Raw genomic sequence first — 19,754 nt, forward strand, 5'->3', positions numbered from 1 at the left:
AACAACAATTCAGATTGTATTACGGCATCGTCAGAAACCTTCAGAATCAATAAATAAGCAAATAAATGGACTGTTTAACAAACAAATTAACAAATTACACTTTAACTTACCCAGCATGCAGTATGATGCATAGTCAACACAGCAAGTCGCTGTTTGCAGACATAACGCATGGCATTCACACTCTGCAAATACAGGTGTCTCTGATGCTACGGCTGTTGTACGAGTAAGTGCAGTGATGGTACTTGTGCATCGTAATCTGCAGCTTTGTGTGCTGTCATAGATCTCATTTCCACCACCATCTGACATAAAAACAAATCAGATTCTTAAAAAAATTATATAAGATAAAATGAAAACAAGACTTTGTATTATGAAAAGTGTTGTCACATAACCATAAACATTTAAAAATTTGTGTTATTACTGTTGATGGGTTTTTTGAGTTCATTAAAGAAACGCTTAAAACGAAAATTTTTCGTCATGTGCAATGATATAATGTTTAAGGTTCAGAATGCTCTGGTATCAAATGGAAGTGTGGCTTGCAGACTAATCACTGCAAAGAAATCATTGGATCAGAACAAATCTGCTGCTTCCTTTTTCAAACAGAAATTAATTCAGTGAGACAGAATTAATCCCTTGTGATTGTTAGATGTCAATAAGTGAGATTTCAGGTTTTCACAACAGAAAGTATGAGGATGGCTGTTTTCTGGGGTGTTGTGCCACATAGTCCAGTAAAAACATACCAACATTTCAGAGGCAGCAAACACCTTTGAAATATCAAGTAAACTTCTACCAGATTACATGACGCAACAACCCATCTGACAGTCATCATCAGATGTCAACATACAGTGATTAATCCTTACAATGTCAAACACCAGCCCTTTTCAGTCATATAACATTGCATCAAACTGATTTCATTTTATACAAATCTTGTCAGTATCATGCCTTCAACTCCATAGATTCATAATTCTTATATCTCTCTGTACAGGTGGCTTAAAATAAAGAAAGAACTGTCCAGTTAAAAAGTCTCTAAACTGGGTCAGTATTAATGCATGAAGCTTCATAAAGTTATGCTGGCTAAAGTTAAGAATTTATGGAGCTATTTCTCCACTCCCCCATATGTCAGCATGGTGTTGTGCTTAATTAAGCACAATGACAAATTTACCTTAACCTACAGGCAAGTAATAAATATTCCTAACAACAGCCATACTAATTTGAGTCAATACAACTTCTATAAGCTAATTATAGAGACCTTTTTAAAGCACTCCACTCCCATATGTTTGGCATTTAATTTAAAAGGTCCTCTAGCACCAGAAATAAATTCATTTAAATGACACAGAAAATCATTATATCAATAGCGTGAATGCACTGGTAAAACAAAGTCAAACACAGCCTAGTACAATGAAATTAAGATTTGTCAATGAACCTGTTAAGTTTATTTGGACAATTAATTACAGCTGTAAAGTAAAAGTCTCCAAGCTCAGTACTTGTATAAACAGTATATCACTTCAAATGACTCACTTTGATTGACAGATTCTGTAGGAGAAGGTAAATGTGTCACTGATGCCAGACGTTCACTCCCATTTGCAATCTTCACATCATCAATTGCAATGTCACTGACATATCCAGGACCACGAACTGCTTCTATAATCACCTGTGCACACAGTAATGGGTAACGCCGTAACAATCGCTGTGGAAATGTGGAAGCCCTTACACCATTAAGTGATCCAAAAATGACGAGTTCAAAACAAACGTGTCAGTAGCGTCCAAACATTTTTCTCTCGGTGGGAGTTACGGAAACTGACTGAAGGGAGAGGGGTGGAAGAAGTATGGCAGCGAGAAATTATAAAAATGTTCATACAATCACTACACTGTTTCTATTGCTAAATGGTGATGAATGGACATTTGGAAAATGGAAAGAAATATGGGAGGAATGCATACAATGAAGACATGATCTGAATGATACAGTATTATACTGATGATGGCACCTACATGCATAGAGTCTTTCAAAACGATAAACTTAACACTGAAGAAGCCTTATTATTTATAAACAAAACTTTACACATGAAAGAGAAGTAATGTCTCTTCAGTTGTACAAGTAATAACATAGGCACATTACTAAATATAATATCTTTCACCCATATAATAATGAATCTTCGGGTTCCATAAAATTTCTTGACTAGCTAAGTGACCATTAGCTTCTCAAGAAGGCCTCTGCTAAATGAGTTAGTTATCTGTTACATATCAAATGCCTTTGTTCAACTCTATGAAGGAATATATGGGCATTTTCAAATCTAAAAGTTTGTAACGATAGTGAGTTATTTAAATAAAAAGTTTTCTGGATGTTATCCATCGTCTAATAAAATAACAAAATTGAACGACGTTTTGGAGATGGGACTCTATCTCCAAAAGTCATTCAATTTTATTATTTTATTAGACGATGGCTAACATCCAAAAAACCTTTTATTTAAATATGGGCATTTTATTAAGAGTTTTTAGAAGTAGACAGTTTTGTTAACATACCTGAAAAGACTCATTCATGCTGGGAAGCAAAACAATAGCCTGATACCATTGGTTGCCCTGATCTCCAGACTTGACAAATCTTGGCAACAGTGCTGCACTAAACTCAGTGTTTTCTGCCTTTGTGTACACATGGAGTGAGCCTGTAAACAAGACACTGTATATAATGTACTAATTATATTTGCCTTACATTTGTATGCCGCAGAAAACAGGAAACTTAAATTTGTTGATGGACGAGTCTAAAGAAGCAAATGAAGATGAAAATAAATCTTAAGTAACCATTTTAATCTGCCATGCTTTACTTCTGTTAATGTAATAGAGAAATTTCAATGATCAGTGACATCTTGAGTAAACTTCTATGTTACGATGAAGCAAGTCATATCACAGACTACTTAGGATGACAATTTTATCCAATGTGAAGATAGAAATTTATCAGCAACAGTTATACTTACCTTGTACCTGCGTATTATCCGCAGTTGCAAACTAAACTGTGTCAGAAAGCCCCTGTATATTATGGACATGCACTCCATCATATCCTGCTCCATGTCATGCATACATGGCAAGAATCTACAAGTAAAGCGGACCATCATAATTTCTATTAAACACAACATCGGCTACATATGCATTACATTACTGGTGACTTATGATAATACACCCTCATGGATCCTAGTCATACTATACATGATCCATCCAAGACACCACTATGTCCCTCACATCTATACCTATATATAATTACTAATGTTATAAGCAATACATGATTCACACAAACTCTACCACTTATCAAGTATCAACCTCTGCTCTCAAGACTCCAAGTAGTTCCTTAGCAATAACATGAAGGGCAGATGTATCTTGGTTCCCCTCTTAGCTCAGACACACTGCAAGACTCTCTATGCCATTCATTACAGTAACGTGGAACAGTTATAATTTGTAAAATTGCACACTACGCTACTTACATCTACCGTTTTCTTCTCCTCTTCCTGTCAATCAAAACACCATTCTGACTACTAGATGCAACTTTGCTGAACCAGAAGTTGCAGTTCTATCATCAAATGTAATAATTTTTTTTTACTTGCCACTAGTGAAGATGAATATTTGAACGATTCAACTCCGGCCTACTAAACACACGACTGAAATGGTGGCAAAATCAATCACTTTCGTAATATTTCCACATATTTACGAACTACAACATAACACATATCACAACTACAAAGCATGTTTACACTTTGAAGGGAGCCGGGATAGCTCAGTCAATATAGTGACTAGCTACGGGCTGGACGACCGGGGTTCGATCCCCGACGGGGGCAGAGGATTTTTCCTCTGGCCTCTGCGTCCAGACCGGCTCTGGGGCCCACCCAGCCTCCTGTCCAATGGGTACCGGGGTCCTTTCCCGGGGGTAAAGCCGGCCGGGGCGTCATGCTGACCACTCACCCCCATCTAGTGCCGAGGTCAAGGAAGAGAGGAGCTATACCTCCTCTCACCCCAAGCGCCTACATGGCGTATAGTGGGACAAACTTTACTTTACTTTACTTTACACTTTGAAGGACACAAGCAAATATCCCACTCACAGCTTCCGTTAGTAAAGACTTTGGCAACGTTTTTTCACATTTCGTTCGGCGGGATTGGCACGTCTGATTACTGTTGTGTCATTGGTAAACAGAATAACCGGCAAATGTTTAAATTTAAAAAACTTGACTGTGCAGCAATACCTTCGCTGTTATATTTATCAGTATTTAAATATTCATATGGTATTGTTTCTCACACTTCTACTTCTCAGGCTAAGTGAAAACACGATATTTAATGTTGGAACAAAAGAAATAGCCAAGTTGGCCCAGGTTTGGCTACATCCGTAAGAACATAAGAAAACAATACTGCCATAACACCAGAAATGAAAACAGCAGGAACACAACGAAATTGAAACACGAGTATTTTTATTATTTTATTTATTTCAATTCTAGCATTGTCTTCCTTGTTGGAAATGGTGTTACTTGGGAAGAAACAGGTTGAATTTGGGAAGAAAGAGAGAACGGGGGACTTTTCTGGAGATAATGAGCAGGATTTCTTGGCAATTTCAAGAGTTGCAGAAGCTTAATTATTCTGAAATGCACTGGTACCTTCACTACCAGAACACAATATTTGCTTTAGAATGCAAAACACATTTATAAATGTGCATGTACTTTGGTTGGAAAACCTCGTGAAAATAGGAAATCTGGTAGACCAAGACATGTATAGGAACACAGTACAAAAATGGCAATGAGAAATTAATTCTGAGAAGCAAAATGTGCAATAAAGTTCAAATCGGAGTTACAGTGAATGTAGTATAAATAGCATTACAAGTCCCCAATACAATATATATTTTTTCTTAATTTCCATAAATTATACAACTACACGTACTTAAGTACAGGCAGGACTTGAACCAACAATGATGTGGAGCTAGGAAACATTACACACACACACTTTATGAAAAGCCTTAAATTATTGTTACTCTGTACTTAGTATTATTCTTCTGTTTGTGTACCCTCTCAGGGGGTTGTCTGAATTCTGACACATGGACAGACAGATTCCTGACTACATCACCTGCAACCAAATCTTCTACTTGCTCTAAGGCAAGTACTGGAAACTATTCTGCATAATACATCACTATGGGTACCATTCCACCTAATCTCTCTGAAACTACAAAGAATATTATGTTTCTAGATTTAATGTTTCAGTCTCCGGAAGAAATCGGTTAATAATTTTTCCAGGTAGTGGCGCTATCTTGGTTAACAAAAGCATTCCTTAAACACTAAACACAGGTAGTCACGTCTGCAGATTACAACATGCACATCAAAGTACTACAAAACGTACATCTTCATTACTTGGCTGACAAAATATGGACCGGATTACTTTTTTGTTTCGATTGTTATTGCCGACATCAAACTCACGTATACAAAATTATAATTCAAAAAATAAAGTCGAAAAGAAATTCTGTGCTGCGCTCTACGATAGACACTTTCATTCTCTTATTTACAATGAGAAGTTCTCTTTTTGCAATGTAAAATGGACAATACATAATTTACATAAATTCTTCATCAGTCTGGAGGGAATTACTCAAAAATGAAGCCGAGCAAGTGCGCACATTAGAGTGACTAGATGGTTGATGCGTCATGCATCGAATGCAAGATTTTACTGCTATATCTGACAGGAGGAAAGCAGCAGTCCACAATCTTCTGGCAGGAAACATAAATAGTCACTGGTAGCCACGCCTCATCCAGGTGCTTATTATGCTCGTTACCTGCTGCCCGTCAAATAAACTTCTTTTTCCACATACTTCCACACACTCCATTTCTCATTGGCAACACACTGTCACTGCAATTATGAATCCTGGCAGATGGAAAAGTCACACTGTTCGTGCACAGTCGGAGGAAGGTGCGTGGGAGTCGAGTCTCGTATTGTGTCGGACGCTGCGGCGACAGATCTACGATTAAGTGTGGCAGCATCATGCGACACAGTGCTTCATTTGCAACTTTTCTGAGCAAACAATTTGGTTGATTAATTAAAAGCCAACCTCTAAAAATCACAAAATAGTTGTAAGTACTTTTCCATACCCACATAATGTGCTATGAAATCTATTATAACAAACTGGTGAACCCATGTGCTAGGACACTGCCTACAAACTGCAACTTTTATGTGCCAATATATCAACAATGAATTAGTATTATGGTGCCGCTATGAAACAGTACTATTCAATCACACGTTTCCTGCCTCCTACTCTAGCTGAATTATTTCATGGGAGAACATAAAAATTGTGGATAAATATAGTCTCTATATAAAATTCATTTCATGTTCTGAAAATTAAGCAATAGTAATTATGTACATTGGCAGATATTTTTAAGTACAGATTGTAATACTTTTTAATTTTGATCTCAACATCCTTTCTTATGAGGACGAAGCCAGAGCAAACCAGAATTCAGGACTGAACATGAAAACCCTGACATATGTGTTTAATATTGATTCAAGGCAGCAGTTTGCCCCAGAACTAAATAATATGGTGATTATAAGAATTAAATAGTGCTGTTGTATAAAAAGCATCAGGATGGCCAATATCTAATCACAGATACATACAGTGAAATCCTTAATGGAAGTTTCAAAATTATAAGTATGATTAAGATTTCTTTTACATTTGATAATATACATTTAAAACGATGCGTGTTGTCGAGTATTACATGTTCAATCACGATTACGGTTAACAAGACTTGCCACCATTACAACAAGAAATTTCAGTCAGACTTGATAAAGAAATCACAGCATCTGGAATGTATAAACGTCACTTGGTACGTTACTTTCGTTACCGCAGTTCCATAACAAACCTGCAAGAATGGTTTCTAAATTGGCATAACTTAAAAAAAATATTGATGTACTACAAATTCTATCAGCTAGTCACTTCTATGTGCCCATACCCTAAAGTCATTATATCATGTCTCGCTGCAATCAACAATTTTTACACCACAACGAAAACAGTATCAATTAACATGCTGCAAAATAGGAGGGATTGATTATAAAACTACTGACTTATTAACAGTAATATGAATCAAATACCTGTCTAAAAACCATCCAGTACATATTAGGAAAAGGTTAAAATAATATTTAGTTATTTATGCCCAAATTAAGGTGACACATTACTTTGGACAAGAAATGCAGCAGCCATGTGAACAGGCATTAGTAAAAAATAAACCAACACATAATTAAAAAATCTGTTAGGAAAATATGGGCAAACAATCATCTGGGCCATATGCCATAATGGTTAAATAATAATAGTCATCATCATCACCTCATTTCTTTGACTCATAAAATTCACTTATGCTAACAAGCATATAAAATGCCCTACTTCATAGATCACATTAAACTTGTATTTTATTACATGTAAAATATTACTGAATGAACCAGTTATACTTTACATTCTCACAACATAAAAGTCATCTGGTTGAAATTTAATGAAGAAAATTAATGATTTCAGCCCCACACAACACACAAATAGTGATGATGTAAGTTAATGTCACTGCCATTACTTATCTCACTCTCCTTAAGTAAACATAACTTATCTAATTATAACTGATGCATTAATATATTCAATGCACTTACAATAACAATTAAATAATTATAACAAAGTACTAAGAAAAAATATTTGTGAGGCAAAGAAGGCTGTCCAATAAAAATATCTTCTAATATTAGTTAAGTATTACTGTACACTAAATACAAAGACTGTTTAAGTATATTCCACTGACCATGCCGACAATGCCTCTAAGCTTATAATGCGAGTAACGACACTGTAACACGAAATGGCAAAACATAACCGTCTTAAATTCACGATTAGACGGTCCAGAGTATAATCTGTTCTTATATTAACTGCAGTTATCTAGTAATAATATAATTAATTCAGAAAAGAACTGACCTTCAAAATATATTCAACAGCTGACAAACCACAATTTCACGTTTTATTGTTTGTATAAAGAAAATCCACTACCAGCATTAACAAATCATTACTGAAACCCCTTTCAGATATATTTTAAGGTATCTAATCTTTATGCTTTTTCACAGAATTAACATATATCACTTGAATGGTGCAGCAGCCCTCACATTACATATATTTTTAAGCCCTTGTGTCACAATGATGATAATGATTTTATTTTTATATTATTGTATCCAGAAGTAAGACGCAGTGTGCCGACTACAGACGATTACGTACTGGTACTACTTCGTGTCCTGTTCGACAATAACTGAAAACAGGCCGAGGCTACGATGAATGACAAAAATCTGTCCCCAGTAGTGTTGATGGATCCTTTGTCATTAATTGAATCATCACACAACAGGCTGCCTTCAATTAATATTAAAGAGATGTTACACACAATTCTGCAGAGAATACATAAAAACAGTCCTGGAAGGCAGGTGCACTTTATTTGAGAGGCAACGATTAGTCAAATCAGTGAGCAAAGAGAAAGGCATGTTAAGCATGGTCACTGAAAAATACTTCCTTGTTTCAATTTTCTACAAGAGTGTTTAGCAGAACTGTTAACATATGCACCTTAACCACACTGCTAAGATATCAAACACCTCCAATTCTGTAATATGGGGTGAGAAAATAAAGACTTTTGGCTAAGAAATTATTATTGACTAGTGATAAAAATACATAAACTCAAATTAAGTACAGCGTCAGTTGGTTCTACTTAAGAAAATTAAAGACAGCTCAAGTATCTGAAAATGAGCACCATCCAAGTAAATTCTGTCTGGCCAATGATAAACAAGCTACATGTCATGGCAACTGTTCATCCTGAAATACAGCCCGGACAAGACGTCGATGCTTCAGTACCTCTGTTGGAACTCATGATGCCATCTATTGAAGTCAATGTGAAATACAACCAAAGATCCAGTGGCAAGTCCAGCCAGTAGGAACCTGAATCACACAACAAAATCTATGATAACCAACTTCCACATAAGCGGAGCAAAAAAGATATGTTCCGTGTCCAGAAGCAGTTACTTCTTAACAGATGATCTAGACCAGTGGTATTCAACCTTTTTTGTTCGCGTTTTATTTATTTAGTAAATAAAACTAAAGATACCTATTATCCTTTAAAAGCTTCCTAAAACAGAGTGTAGAACAGGAATTTTGAATCAAGAATTATACAATGTAGTGACCTATTTCTATAAATAAACATAACTAAGGGAATGGCCCATTGCAGCCAACAGGAATGGTATCAGTTAAGTGTAATTCTACAGAATGTCCACCCTTACCCCCGAACAAACTGACGCAATTCTGAATAAAATGATGTACTCCTGGGGTTCTCACTCTACATCCCACAGATGTGTTTTGTGTGGCCTGTGTACATTTTTGTAGTACTGATCACCGTGTATGATAAAAATCTTGCTATCAAAGTTAATATTTACATGTCTTAAGTGAATAATTAATAAAAACAACAATTTAATAAATTGTCATAAAGTTTCAACAAACTGTCATCATTATTAATTCAGTGGTGCGCAAGATGAGAAGAAATGTTGGGAACCTCTTGGATTTTTTAAAGTACATGGTGATTTCTATTTTAGGCATTAAGATCATATTTATTTCACAACATCTCATAAATATTGCCTCACCAATCAGAGAAAATTCTGGAGAGCATCATTTTATATTTCATTTCAGAAATTATGTCAATAAAACAATTTCATGTTATCTAAGTGAATAACTTTGTAGTAGTCTTCATGGACAGGTTAAAACCTAAGTTTACATTCTGTACAATGTCAGAATAAAGGAAAATATTTTTAGTGCAGTCATATCCAATACATTTCTACTATCACTCTTATTATTTTGTTGCTGAACATGTTTGTAATTAACAGGAAGCATGCGCAAATAGGCTTCCATCAAATACGTCAATATATTTGGTACCGACGACTATGATAAAAAACCACTTGCCAAATTAGTTGCCACACATAGTTTATGAATTAAACTTAAGAGCCAAAATTGACTGTACACAATAATGGACCAATGTTTATTACCATAACCTTCATGTTCAATGTATCCACCGTTCTGTAGTGCAGAATGTAACCATCGCCGCATGGAGAAGGTAAAAGGCTACATCAAAATTGATAAAAAAGTAAGTAAAAAATGCTTGCACATAACATGGCATCTGCAGCTATTTAACCCTACTGCTGTGACATTCAGCTGCAAATGAATGTTCATACATTACTGTTTACCGTGAAATTTCAGACCATACAGTAATCTTTTCTGTTCACGATGACACTCAATATTACTCCCTGAGCTACAAAAATGCTTCCTTCTTGACATGCATAGTGCTGCCATTTGGTCTGGCAATTTGAAGATGTACATATCTCACGTCTGCTATGATGTCAAAAGTTTCATGTTTGAGCATCTTTCAATGACTGTGGCAATGTTTTTCAGTTTTAAGTAAATACAAAATTGTAAAACAGAGCTTTGTATATATACTGACTATCTGATCGGCATGTTGGTAATTTTTATTTATACACATACATAATAACCTAACCTTCATAATAAGTTCAGAGTTTTACCTTAAAATTACATTCTTTTACAAAAACAGAGAAAGATAATGCACAACAAAATGGTCAATGCTTGCAAATTAAAGCAAAATACGTAGCATTTTTTCATATGCAATGTCAGGCATTGGCAAGGTTAAGTGTTCATACAAGCTATGAAATTCTTTAAACAAAATCAGAACTCACTTTTGATCATGTGAAAGTGCCAAGGACCGCACGCTGCTGTCACATGCAGGGAAAGCATACAACAGAGCCAGGTTGAAGGTGCGCCACACTTCCACAATGCCCTTGTCACCACCGGTCATCAGGTATTCTCCATCTCGACTCAGCAGCAAACACTAGCCGCACGCAAACATAATTATGTTCCTACTTTGTTTTAGTAACTATATCTGAACCGATAAGAACGTGTATCTGGCAAGAAATGGAGCTATTCAATCAACAAAATGAGCTGCTATATGACCTCACCATTCTGTTTATTAACCAGAGACTTCAGCACTCTCTCACGACAGATAAAATCGGTCTCTGCCAAAAAATCTAACTATTGTACTGCTTACATCCACCTCCACTCTGGTAACAAGAGGGAAATGCATGAAAAGCTTAAAGCTGGGCAATACACGAATGGATGTCTGGACTAACATGACGCCCTCGAGAATCAACGTTAATTTTATTTGCTGTATTTGTATGAATGTAATGTTCACTTCTAACCTGAAGCATTGACTGTACACTTATATTTATGAACATTCAATTTTATTAGTTAATTTACTAGAATATAGCACCATAAGCATTCTCATTTACTGAGGTGAGTTTACTTCCATCCATTATGGAAACAATGAAAAATACAACTGTAATCTGCAATGTATCCATGTATGTAATGACAATTTTAGTCATGATGAGCATTTTTTAACATGCTGATTTAACCCAGCGTATTCCCAAGTGCAACTTTTTCTTTCAGTTACGTAAAACTGACATGAAAAGTTAATTTTATTTTCTAAAATACATTAATAGTTGTTGAATGCATTTATAAATAGTTCAATCAATTTTGTACCAGAGACAATCATACAAATATTTTTTAATAAACCTTTCGAACTTGGAATATGCATTATATCTGTTGTTTATATGATGACAATGTCAACAGCTCTGAGTATACAGTGCCTAACGACAGGATGATTATTGAATAATAAACTGGAAAGGATATACAGGCATACCTCGGGTTCGATTCCAGACCACCACAATAAAGCGAGTCACACAAATTTTTTGGTTTCCCAGTGCATATAAGAGTTATGTTTACACTACACTGTATTCTATTAAGTGTGCAATAGAATTATGTCTTAAAAAACAATGCGAGAATTACCAAAATGTGGAACGCACACACGAAGTGAGCACGCGATGTTGGTAAAATGGCGCCGATAGACTTGCTCGACGCAGGGTTGCCACAAACCTTTGATTTGTAAAAAACGAGGTATACCTGTAGAAGAAAGTGGTCTTTGCCTAATGTGGGGTATTATCCTGAAGGGACTAAATTCGGATAACACATTAATTAATGCCTCGCACATACAAAAATTACAGTAGTTTATAGGTTTCTTAACGTTTCACCTACCTGGAGATTATCGTTATGGGACTCGTGTCTTAGTCGCTTGCCATTGATCGTGAATGCTGCCACATGACCGCGTTCATAGTTCACGACAACAATACCTTCACGAGACATGGCAATATTCTCTGGTGACAGAAAACCAGACGGAGGTTCCAAAGATCGCAGCAGATCGCCAAATGTTGTATGTACCAATACTGGTCCATCTGAGAAATAGAAACAGAGTCCCTTGCACTCAGCCAAACCAACCTTTATACTGAGTGTCCCAAAAAGATCTATAAACACATTCAATAAATGTAATAAAGATACTTTAATAAACTAATTCATTATATACCTCAACGATGGCACTTCGTGAATTAGCAAATCTAGTGTAAAAATGACCACTGTTAGCTTCATGGCACAGTTGACTATGGTGAGCAACTGTCTAACAAGCAGCCACCAAAGTTGTAGCAACTACAGTACTACACAGAACACAAGCCTAAATGTGGACCACTCAACTTACTGTAAGATCCTGACACTACGAGACCCAGCTCAGCTGAGATCACCACACTGGACACTGGTTGCTCGTGACCTGTCAAGGTGGCTCGAGGCGTAGGCACTTCTCCTTCGCCGACAATGGTCTGGGTACGAGCATTCCAGTGCCATAGCAAAACGGTGCAGTCAGCAGAACCAGACGCGATGTAACAGTCAGACGTTATGTTGCACTCGGAGCGGGAGAGGCAAGTCACCACACCATAGTGACCAAAAACTATTTGCACAATTTTAGCTGTAACAAGGAATAAAATTTTTTGATCTTCTCTTTACGGCTGAATGATAACAAACACTAACGTTCCATCAAAATAAATATGAAATGAGGAATAAAAATGAGCATTCAATTTTATGAATATGGAATCAAAAAACAAAAGTACTTTGATTAATTTTTGTAAAAATACAAAAACAAGTTAATTAATGTAAGATTTGAGGTTTTCACAGCGGTGAATATGAAGATTTCTGTCTTCTGGGTTGTTGCGCTGCGTAGTCTGGTCGATGTTAACCAACGTTTCAGAGGTCATACTGCCTCCGTCATCAGGGCGATGAGTATGAAGATTTCTGTCTTCTGGGTTGTTGCACTGTGTAGTCTGGTCGATGTTAACCAACGTTTCAGAGGTCATACTGCCTCCGTCATCAGGGCGATGAGTATGAAGATTTCTGTCTTCTGGGTTGTTGCGCTGTGTAGTCTGGTCGATGTTAACCAACGTTTCAGAGGTCATACTGCCTCCGTCATCAGGGCGATGAGTATGAAGATTTCTGTCTTCTGGGTTGTTGCGCTGTGTAGTCTGGTCGATGTTAACCAACGTTTCAGAGGTCATACTGCCTCCGTCATCAGGGCGATGAGTATGAAGATTTCTGTCTTCTGGGTTGTTGCACTGTGTAGTCTGGTCGATGTTAACCAACGTTTCAGAGGTCATACTGCCTCCGTCATCAGGGCGATGAGTATGAAGATTTCTGTCTTCTGGGTTGTTGCGCTGTGTAGTCTGGTCGATGTTAACCAACGTTTCAGAGGTCATACTGCCTCCGTCATCAGGGCGATGAGTATGAAGATTTCTGTATTCTGGGTTGTTGCGCTGTGTAGTCTGGTCGATGTTAACCAACGTTTCAGAGGTCATACTGCCTCCGTCATCAGGGCGATGAGTATGAAGATTTCTGTCTTCTGGGTTGTTGCGCTGTGTAGTCTGGTCGATGTTAACCAACGTTTCAGAGGTCATACTGCCTCCGTCATCAGGGCGATGAGTATGAAGATTTCTGTCTTCTGGGTTGTTGCGCTGCGTAGTCTGGTCGATGTTAACCAACGTTTCAGAGGTCATACTGCCTCCGTCATCAGGGCTACACAGCGCAATAACCCAGAAGACGGAAATCTTCAAGTTAATTAATGAGGCAACTATAGTCTTCAAGCAATAGTTCTAGATAACCTTAATCTATAACATGTGGTATTTACAGATTCACCTTGATGCTATCAAAGCAGTTAATTTATATGCTATGTTCTAGTACATTTCAGTTGAAATGTTTACTATTAATAACAACACAAATATTACACCTCTCCCCACCCACCAAAAATAAAAAATTAAACTAATGATCATAAAAAAAATAACATACACAAACTCTAAAATCTTTACTTCTAATAATTCTACTTATTAGGTGATAACCATGAATAGAATCAAGGGCAGGAAACAATTTATTTTACTATGTATTAGTGCATTTCCATTAATCCGGATCAAAATTATAAAATAAAAATACAGATGTAGAAACACTGAAAAGGGAAAGAATGCAATTAATGTTTTTCTGAACCCTGTGCTGCTTCTAAAGATAAAACTTAAGTACTTAAAACTTTGTAGTGCGCACGACACACCAATGCAATCTGGATTTCATAAAACCACACAACCCCTTGAGATCTACCATAGGAAGTGGCCAAGTTGTATACCCATGTCTGTTAACCTACGTACCTGTCTCGGTGGAGAACACTCGGAAGCTGTTGTCCCAAAAGCCACACGCGACGAGGAAACGGCTATCCACTGTTGTAACAAAACAATTTGACCTGATGCGTATCTTTTGGCTGAAATTATCGCCCAGATGGCGCCGCTGCATAGGATTTGAACTGTTTCCTGTTTGAGCTGCAATTAGTAAGCACATAACTTAGACTTCTAGGTACAACTAAACTTCTAGTGGTGGGGGGCAGGAAGAATATGGTTCCTTGAAAGGAAAAGTATTTTATTCTCTAGCAGACTATAAATATTATTAAATAACAAATGTATTCACTGCAAAGAAATCTTCTTCATCTTATTCCCATCAAGATTTGGACCAACGACTGATTCTGAGTCAAAGTTCGATCAATCAACATTCTTTTGAGGGCGACCAATGTCTTATTTTCTATCAGATTCATAAAATAAAGCTTGGTTTGGACAAGAAACAGGTAGCATCATGATTAAATGTTCTTTACATCATTCTCATTATCTTCAATTTGCAGTGAAATCTTATCATAATTCCAAATTCAAATTTGAGGTGTGGTATAAAGAGCAACAACTGTCCAAAAGAGACAAAAATTAAATTCTAATAATGAACTTCCAACAAGCATTGGCAATATTACATTATGTAAAAATTCACTGATCAAATGTTACAATCTCTGTACAAAAATGACAAGTGGTAGGATTCTTTAAAAAAGAAAAACATGAATCAAACACAAAACCCTGCAACTATACTTACAAAGAACAGGGTCCATTGACAGTGGCAAATTGGCTGTTGGTGTTTGTGGTGTATCAGCATAACTTGGAGACTGTACAGAAGCTGTAAATATTTAAAAAATAATATTACAAATAACCAGAAGGAGCATAGTCAACTCTTGATATCGCACAGTCATCTTCATTGAACTTAATTCAGCAATTATATTTGAAATCCATATGAAAGTTAAAATATTAACACATTCTATTCAAATGCGATGGGTAAGTAAACACAAATAGAATCTACATCATTCTAGAACACAATAAGCTCTACGGAATTGGCTGTCAGAGACACGTGTATACACAATCTCCAACCAACACTAAAGAGACAACACATACCTGCATAGCTTGAATTCCAGCGATTAACAGCAAACTGCTGACTGGTGGTAACCGTGACAACAGACGGGAGTGGTAACTGAGGGTAGGTGTTGGCCGAGATGTGGCACACTGGAGAGTTAGACAGGAACTTCATAGTCATACATACATCTTCTGGCACACTAGAGAACATCATCGGAGACTGCAACGGATACAAATTCTGTGTAAGTTGGGGCCAACATTCAAAAAACATTGAAATTCAAAAGTTCAAGATTGATTTTAATAGCTGTGGACCACATTCAGCCATTTTAAGTTAAATCATAATTCCATAATTTAAAATTATAAAAATCATAAAAATACCTTTATTAAGTTTTCTGAACTGAAATGTACAGAAACAGTTCTGGTGCCTACAAGAGAATTTCATGATTCTAATTATCACTGTTTTCTATTAAACAGCAGTTAGTTGCTTGTAAGATGATCACAAAGAGGAGGGATTTGGTATTGTTCACATTCCCAGACTGTAAAATTTACTGTGGGTAAAGGCTTCAAGCCAGAAGGATAAAAAAACAACACAGAAAACAAGAGACACAATTTTTAAAAAACAAATCTACAAATAAGAGAAAAATATGGTATGGACACATTTTAAGAACAAACAAAATCAGCAAAGCTTCAATCTGTAAGCCTATGTTCATGAATCGAACGTATGGCACTCTGGCATCCCGTCCCAAGACAATCACATCTGTGACACGACGTTATGGGTTAATGCAGCAATACTATAATTCACAATCTATGGGTGTTAAATCAAAATGTTGGGATTATGGTCAATCCCTGCTAAAAACATGTGCACACTGCAGTTTTCACTGAATGCTCTACAACCTCTTATGACCACTGCTTTGGTCTCCTGGGTTGTAATGCCATGTGGACTTCTACATACCAGTGTTCTGAAGAGACATACTGCCTTCATCTTCATCCCAAAAGATGGGAGCAGAATTTTCCTCTTAAATGCTGGTCTGTACCCACAAGCCAACATGGTAGTGCAACCCAGAAAACCAAGAACATCTCCACCACGAGAACCTCCGAGTCTCGCAACAGAAATCAGCTTATGCACAGTCTGCACAGCACCAGACTAGTTGAGTAGCCTCATAACTGCACACAGCTATTCCTTCAGGTCCACGTCTGCTTCTCCAAGAATTTCACCATTTCTAGCAACTTCAGCACTTTTCACTTTTAGAACCCATTAATTATATTTTTGGTACATTTTATTATTACATATTTATGTGTTAATTACACAAAATAAACTGACTTTGTCATGGAACTTTGTGGGTAAATTATTTTCAGAAGTTCCCTGAACCCTATTCTTCCCATAGGTTTTTATGTTTGCTAGCCAGACAATGTTTCCTTAGCACGTAATCCTTCAGCAAGGACTGAGTTGGCCACACTAGCAATATATGAACACTTTTGGTACAGCGTTAAACAGGTTAAATTATCAACTTGTACTGTGTGCCACATAAGTTTAATTCCTTATTTCTGAGAACATCGTAAATTCTCTATTTACCAAGTGCATTGCTGAACTTCTGGGAGGATGCGGCTCCATTAGCAACTGTGACGGCGTCTGACCAAAGTTACGAATCTGATTTTCAATGGCCTGCAAGAAACAGTGTAAGATCATTTTGTGTTACATATAAATATCAACAACACAAAAATTACTCTGAAAGCAGAGCTCAAAAGAATCTAACAGCATCAGGCAAATGTAGCAAACTGACTGTAGATCTCAAAATGCTTCTGAACAAATAATTTTCCTTTGGCTGCGAATAACATTACAGCAGACAATCTAATAATGGTTACGACAATATTTCATTTACTATATGTGGAAGGAAGCGGTCATGGCCTAATTTAAAGTACTATCCTGGCATTTGCCTGGAAGGACTGAGGTAAACTACAGAAGATAAAACCCAGTCAGGATACCCGGTCTCCAGGCAGAGATCTGAACCCGGGACCTACCGAATACAAAGCAGGGGTGTTAACCAATCGACCGTGACGTCCAGTAGCAAGTTAGTGATTATGCTCTATACTAATATGTGAAGGGCATCTTGTTTAAATCTCATCTGGATTATCAACTATTCAGACAGAGGGTTTTAACAGTTTTTCTGTCTGTCCAGATGAATGGTAAAACACCATCTTAAAACAGACCAATTTCTTCTAAATCCTTACAATTCTCAATCCACACAACCTTCCTATCACAATTAACACTACATAATCTCTGCAGAGGAAACTGAATCATTAAATACGCTAACAATCAGTCAACCCAGACCATTCCACACATTCATATATGAAGTATGATATTAGTTACCTCTTTCATGACCGGATCAGAAATGTTGTCCATGTCGACACAGCCCTCATATGTGAGATAGTAGAACACGTTGGTTGCTCGAACAGCCTCAGGACCTGTGTAGAAGCCACATATTATAAATGCAGTATGAGCCATACATCCAGTTTATATCATATTTGACTCCCGATCGCTTCGGTTTCAATTCTATTTCCCCTGCCCCCACCACTACCACATATTCCCCTCCTTTCTTCCCTAGAAGCTATATATGAAGATCTGCGGACAGACCGACAGGGACTTTAGTCAAATGGTAGGATGGGATACTTAACATAAATTCAATCAACTTCTCAAATGTAAAACTTTGCTCCGTGGAGTTCATTAGCTGTCTGGTATAATAATCAGTTCTCACCGTAAAGTAGAGAACTTGCACACTCCAGCTTTGTGAAAGCATATTTCATATACTCTAAGAATTGTGACCATCGAAACATTTTCAGTGCCTGTGAGATATGAGGTTCTCACAGGGGTGAAGACGACGATATTGTTCTTCTGGGTTACCATGATATGTGGAGTTAAGGTAGAAACCAAAATTCCAGGGAAACACTCTGTCTCCATCTTCAAGGCTTCAGCTAAAGTAAATTAGACGGGTTTCTCGAAATCGCTTGCATTATAACCCAGAGGGAAAAGATCAAAATTGTCAGTGCTTGTAGATGGAAAATATGTGAGGAAAGAGACAGAAAGAATGACAGGTGGAAAACAGAATATTGGCACCAAGTAGACAGAACGTGAAACTATGATCAACAACATGCAAGTACACATGTGAGAACAGATCTTAAGGCATGTATTCAGAGCGTTACAGGCGGTGAGCTGCTACGTGTTCTGCTGCCACCCTCAAGTTGACTGATCCTGAAACTTAATGATCACCTTTCATACGCTTTCCTGTATGATTGCATTATTGCATTGGACTCACCTCTCTGCTTGTAGCCAAAGATTAGATCAATCCACTGGTGCAGCTGACAGGAAACGAACTCAGACTCCAAAGCCTACGGTGCAATAAAAGTGCCAGTAAAAAAACAAAATATTCTGTATGATGCTGCTCAAGGACATGGTGTACCACTTCTATTCAACAGAATGTGTTCTTAACGTACGTAAGTACATTGATTTTATTGTTTTATGGGTTATTATTTGATTGATATTCTGATTGTCATGTGTGAACAAGGTCCAATATTATGTCCCAAAGACAATGCATATATTTTATTTTTAATCAAATAAATTATTTTGTTTGTTAATAAAATATTCAGGTGGTTTTCAGAAACTTTATTTGCAAAATGGACCATCCCATTATGTCTAATGTACGTTAGTTACCACAGAGATGGATGTCCTTAAGGCGAAGGCAAGAGAAAATGAATACCACAAAGGGAATTCTGTCGCGCGTTAATTTTCGTACCATGCGATTAATCCGGACAAACTCCTCTGGTGACGAGGCCCAAGGTGGAAGCTCAACATCGCTAATTGCGGATCCATCTTCCTGTTGGCCTAGGCGGTAGCGGTTTGCATTCACCAACATCTCTGGCAGGAAGAAGAATTCAGGAATCAGCTCCTAGGAACAAATGACAATCTGTTAAACAAAGATTCTTACATGTCAATTGTTTCACTACGGACCAAAAGCTTCGGTGTATGTGGCTCTGTGCTCATCAGCAACAAGACAGCAATTCCTGTAAGCATA

The 19,754-nt window shown here is 37.1% G+C and overlaps 2 protein-coding genes across 22 annotated transcripts in view; both read right to left on the reverse strand.

Moving 5' to 3' along the window:
- Window positions 1-4,300, reverse strand: part of LOC147873050 (uncharacterized) — a 10,214-nt gene extending 5,914 nt beyond the window's left edge. For both annotated transcript variants that reach the window (XM_087353748.1, XM_087353749.1), the window contains exons 1-4: window positions 2,967-4,300; window positions 2,518-2,657; window positions 1,516-1,648; window positions 111-299 (exon numbers count right to left, since the gene is read on the reverse strand). In XM_087353748.1, the coding sequence (XP_087209874.1) occupies window positions 111-299; window positions 1,516-1,648; window positions 2,518-2,535 (340 nt within the window). In that variant the 5' untranslated portion in view covers window positions 2,536-2,657; window positions 2,967-4,300. The remainder of the gene's footprint in view (window positions 1-110; window positions 300-1,515; window positions 1,649-2,517; window positions 2,658-2,966) is intronic.
- Window positions 4,301-4,848: 548 nt separating this feature from the next.
- Window positions 4,849-19,754, reverse strand: part of rg (A kinase anchor protein rugose) — a 400,245-nt gene continuing 385,339 nt past the window's right edge. For all 20 annotated transcript variants that reach the window (XM_087353730.1, XM_087353742.1, XM_087353732.1 and 17 more), the window contains 11 exons: window positions 19,476-19,628; window positions 18,999-19,071; window positions 18,056-18,150; window positions 17,261-17,350; window positions 15,730-15,907; window positions 15,377-15,457; window positions 14,620-14,787; window positions 12,642-12,905; window positions 12,149-12,345; window positions 10,738-10,889; window positions 4,849-8,941 (listed from right to left, as the gene is read on the reverse strand). In XM_087353730.1, coding sequence (XP_087209856.1) covers window positions 8,851-8,941; window positions 10,738-10,889; window positions 12,149-12,345; window positions 12,642-12,905; window positions 14,620-14,787; window positions 15,377-15,457; window positions 15,730-15,907; window positions 17,261-17,350; window positions 18,056-18,150; window positions 18,999-19,071; window positions 19,476-19,628 — 1,542 coding nt within the window. In that variant the 3' untranslated portion in view covers window positions 4,849-8,850. The remainder of the gene's footprint in view (window positions 8,942-10,737; window positions 10,890-12,148; window positions 12,346-12,641; window positions 12,906-14,619; window positions 14,788-15,376; window positions 15,458-15,729; window positions 15,908-17,260; window positions 17,351-18,055; window positions 18,151-18,998; window positions 19,072-19,475; window positions 19,629-19,754) is intronic.

This window comes from Zootermopsis nevadensis, unplaced genomic scaffold (assembly GCF_977971745.1).
Source record: "Zootermopsis nevadensis isolate Lab colony 2312 unplaced genomic scaffold, Znev_1.0 Znev_ptg000022l, whole genome shotgun sequence".
NCBI classification, from domain to species: domain Eukaryota; kingdom Metazoa; phylum Arthropoda; class Insecta; order Blattodea; family Termopsidae; genus Zootermopsis; species Zootermopsis nevadensis.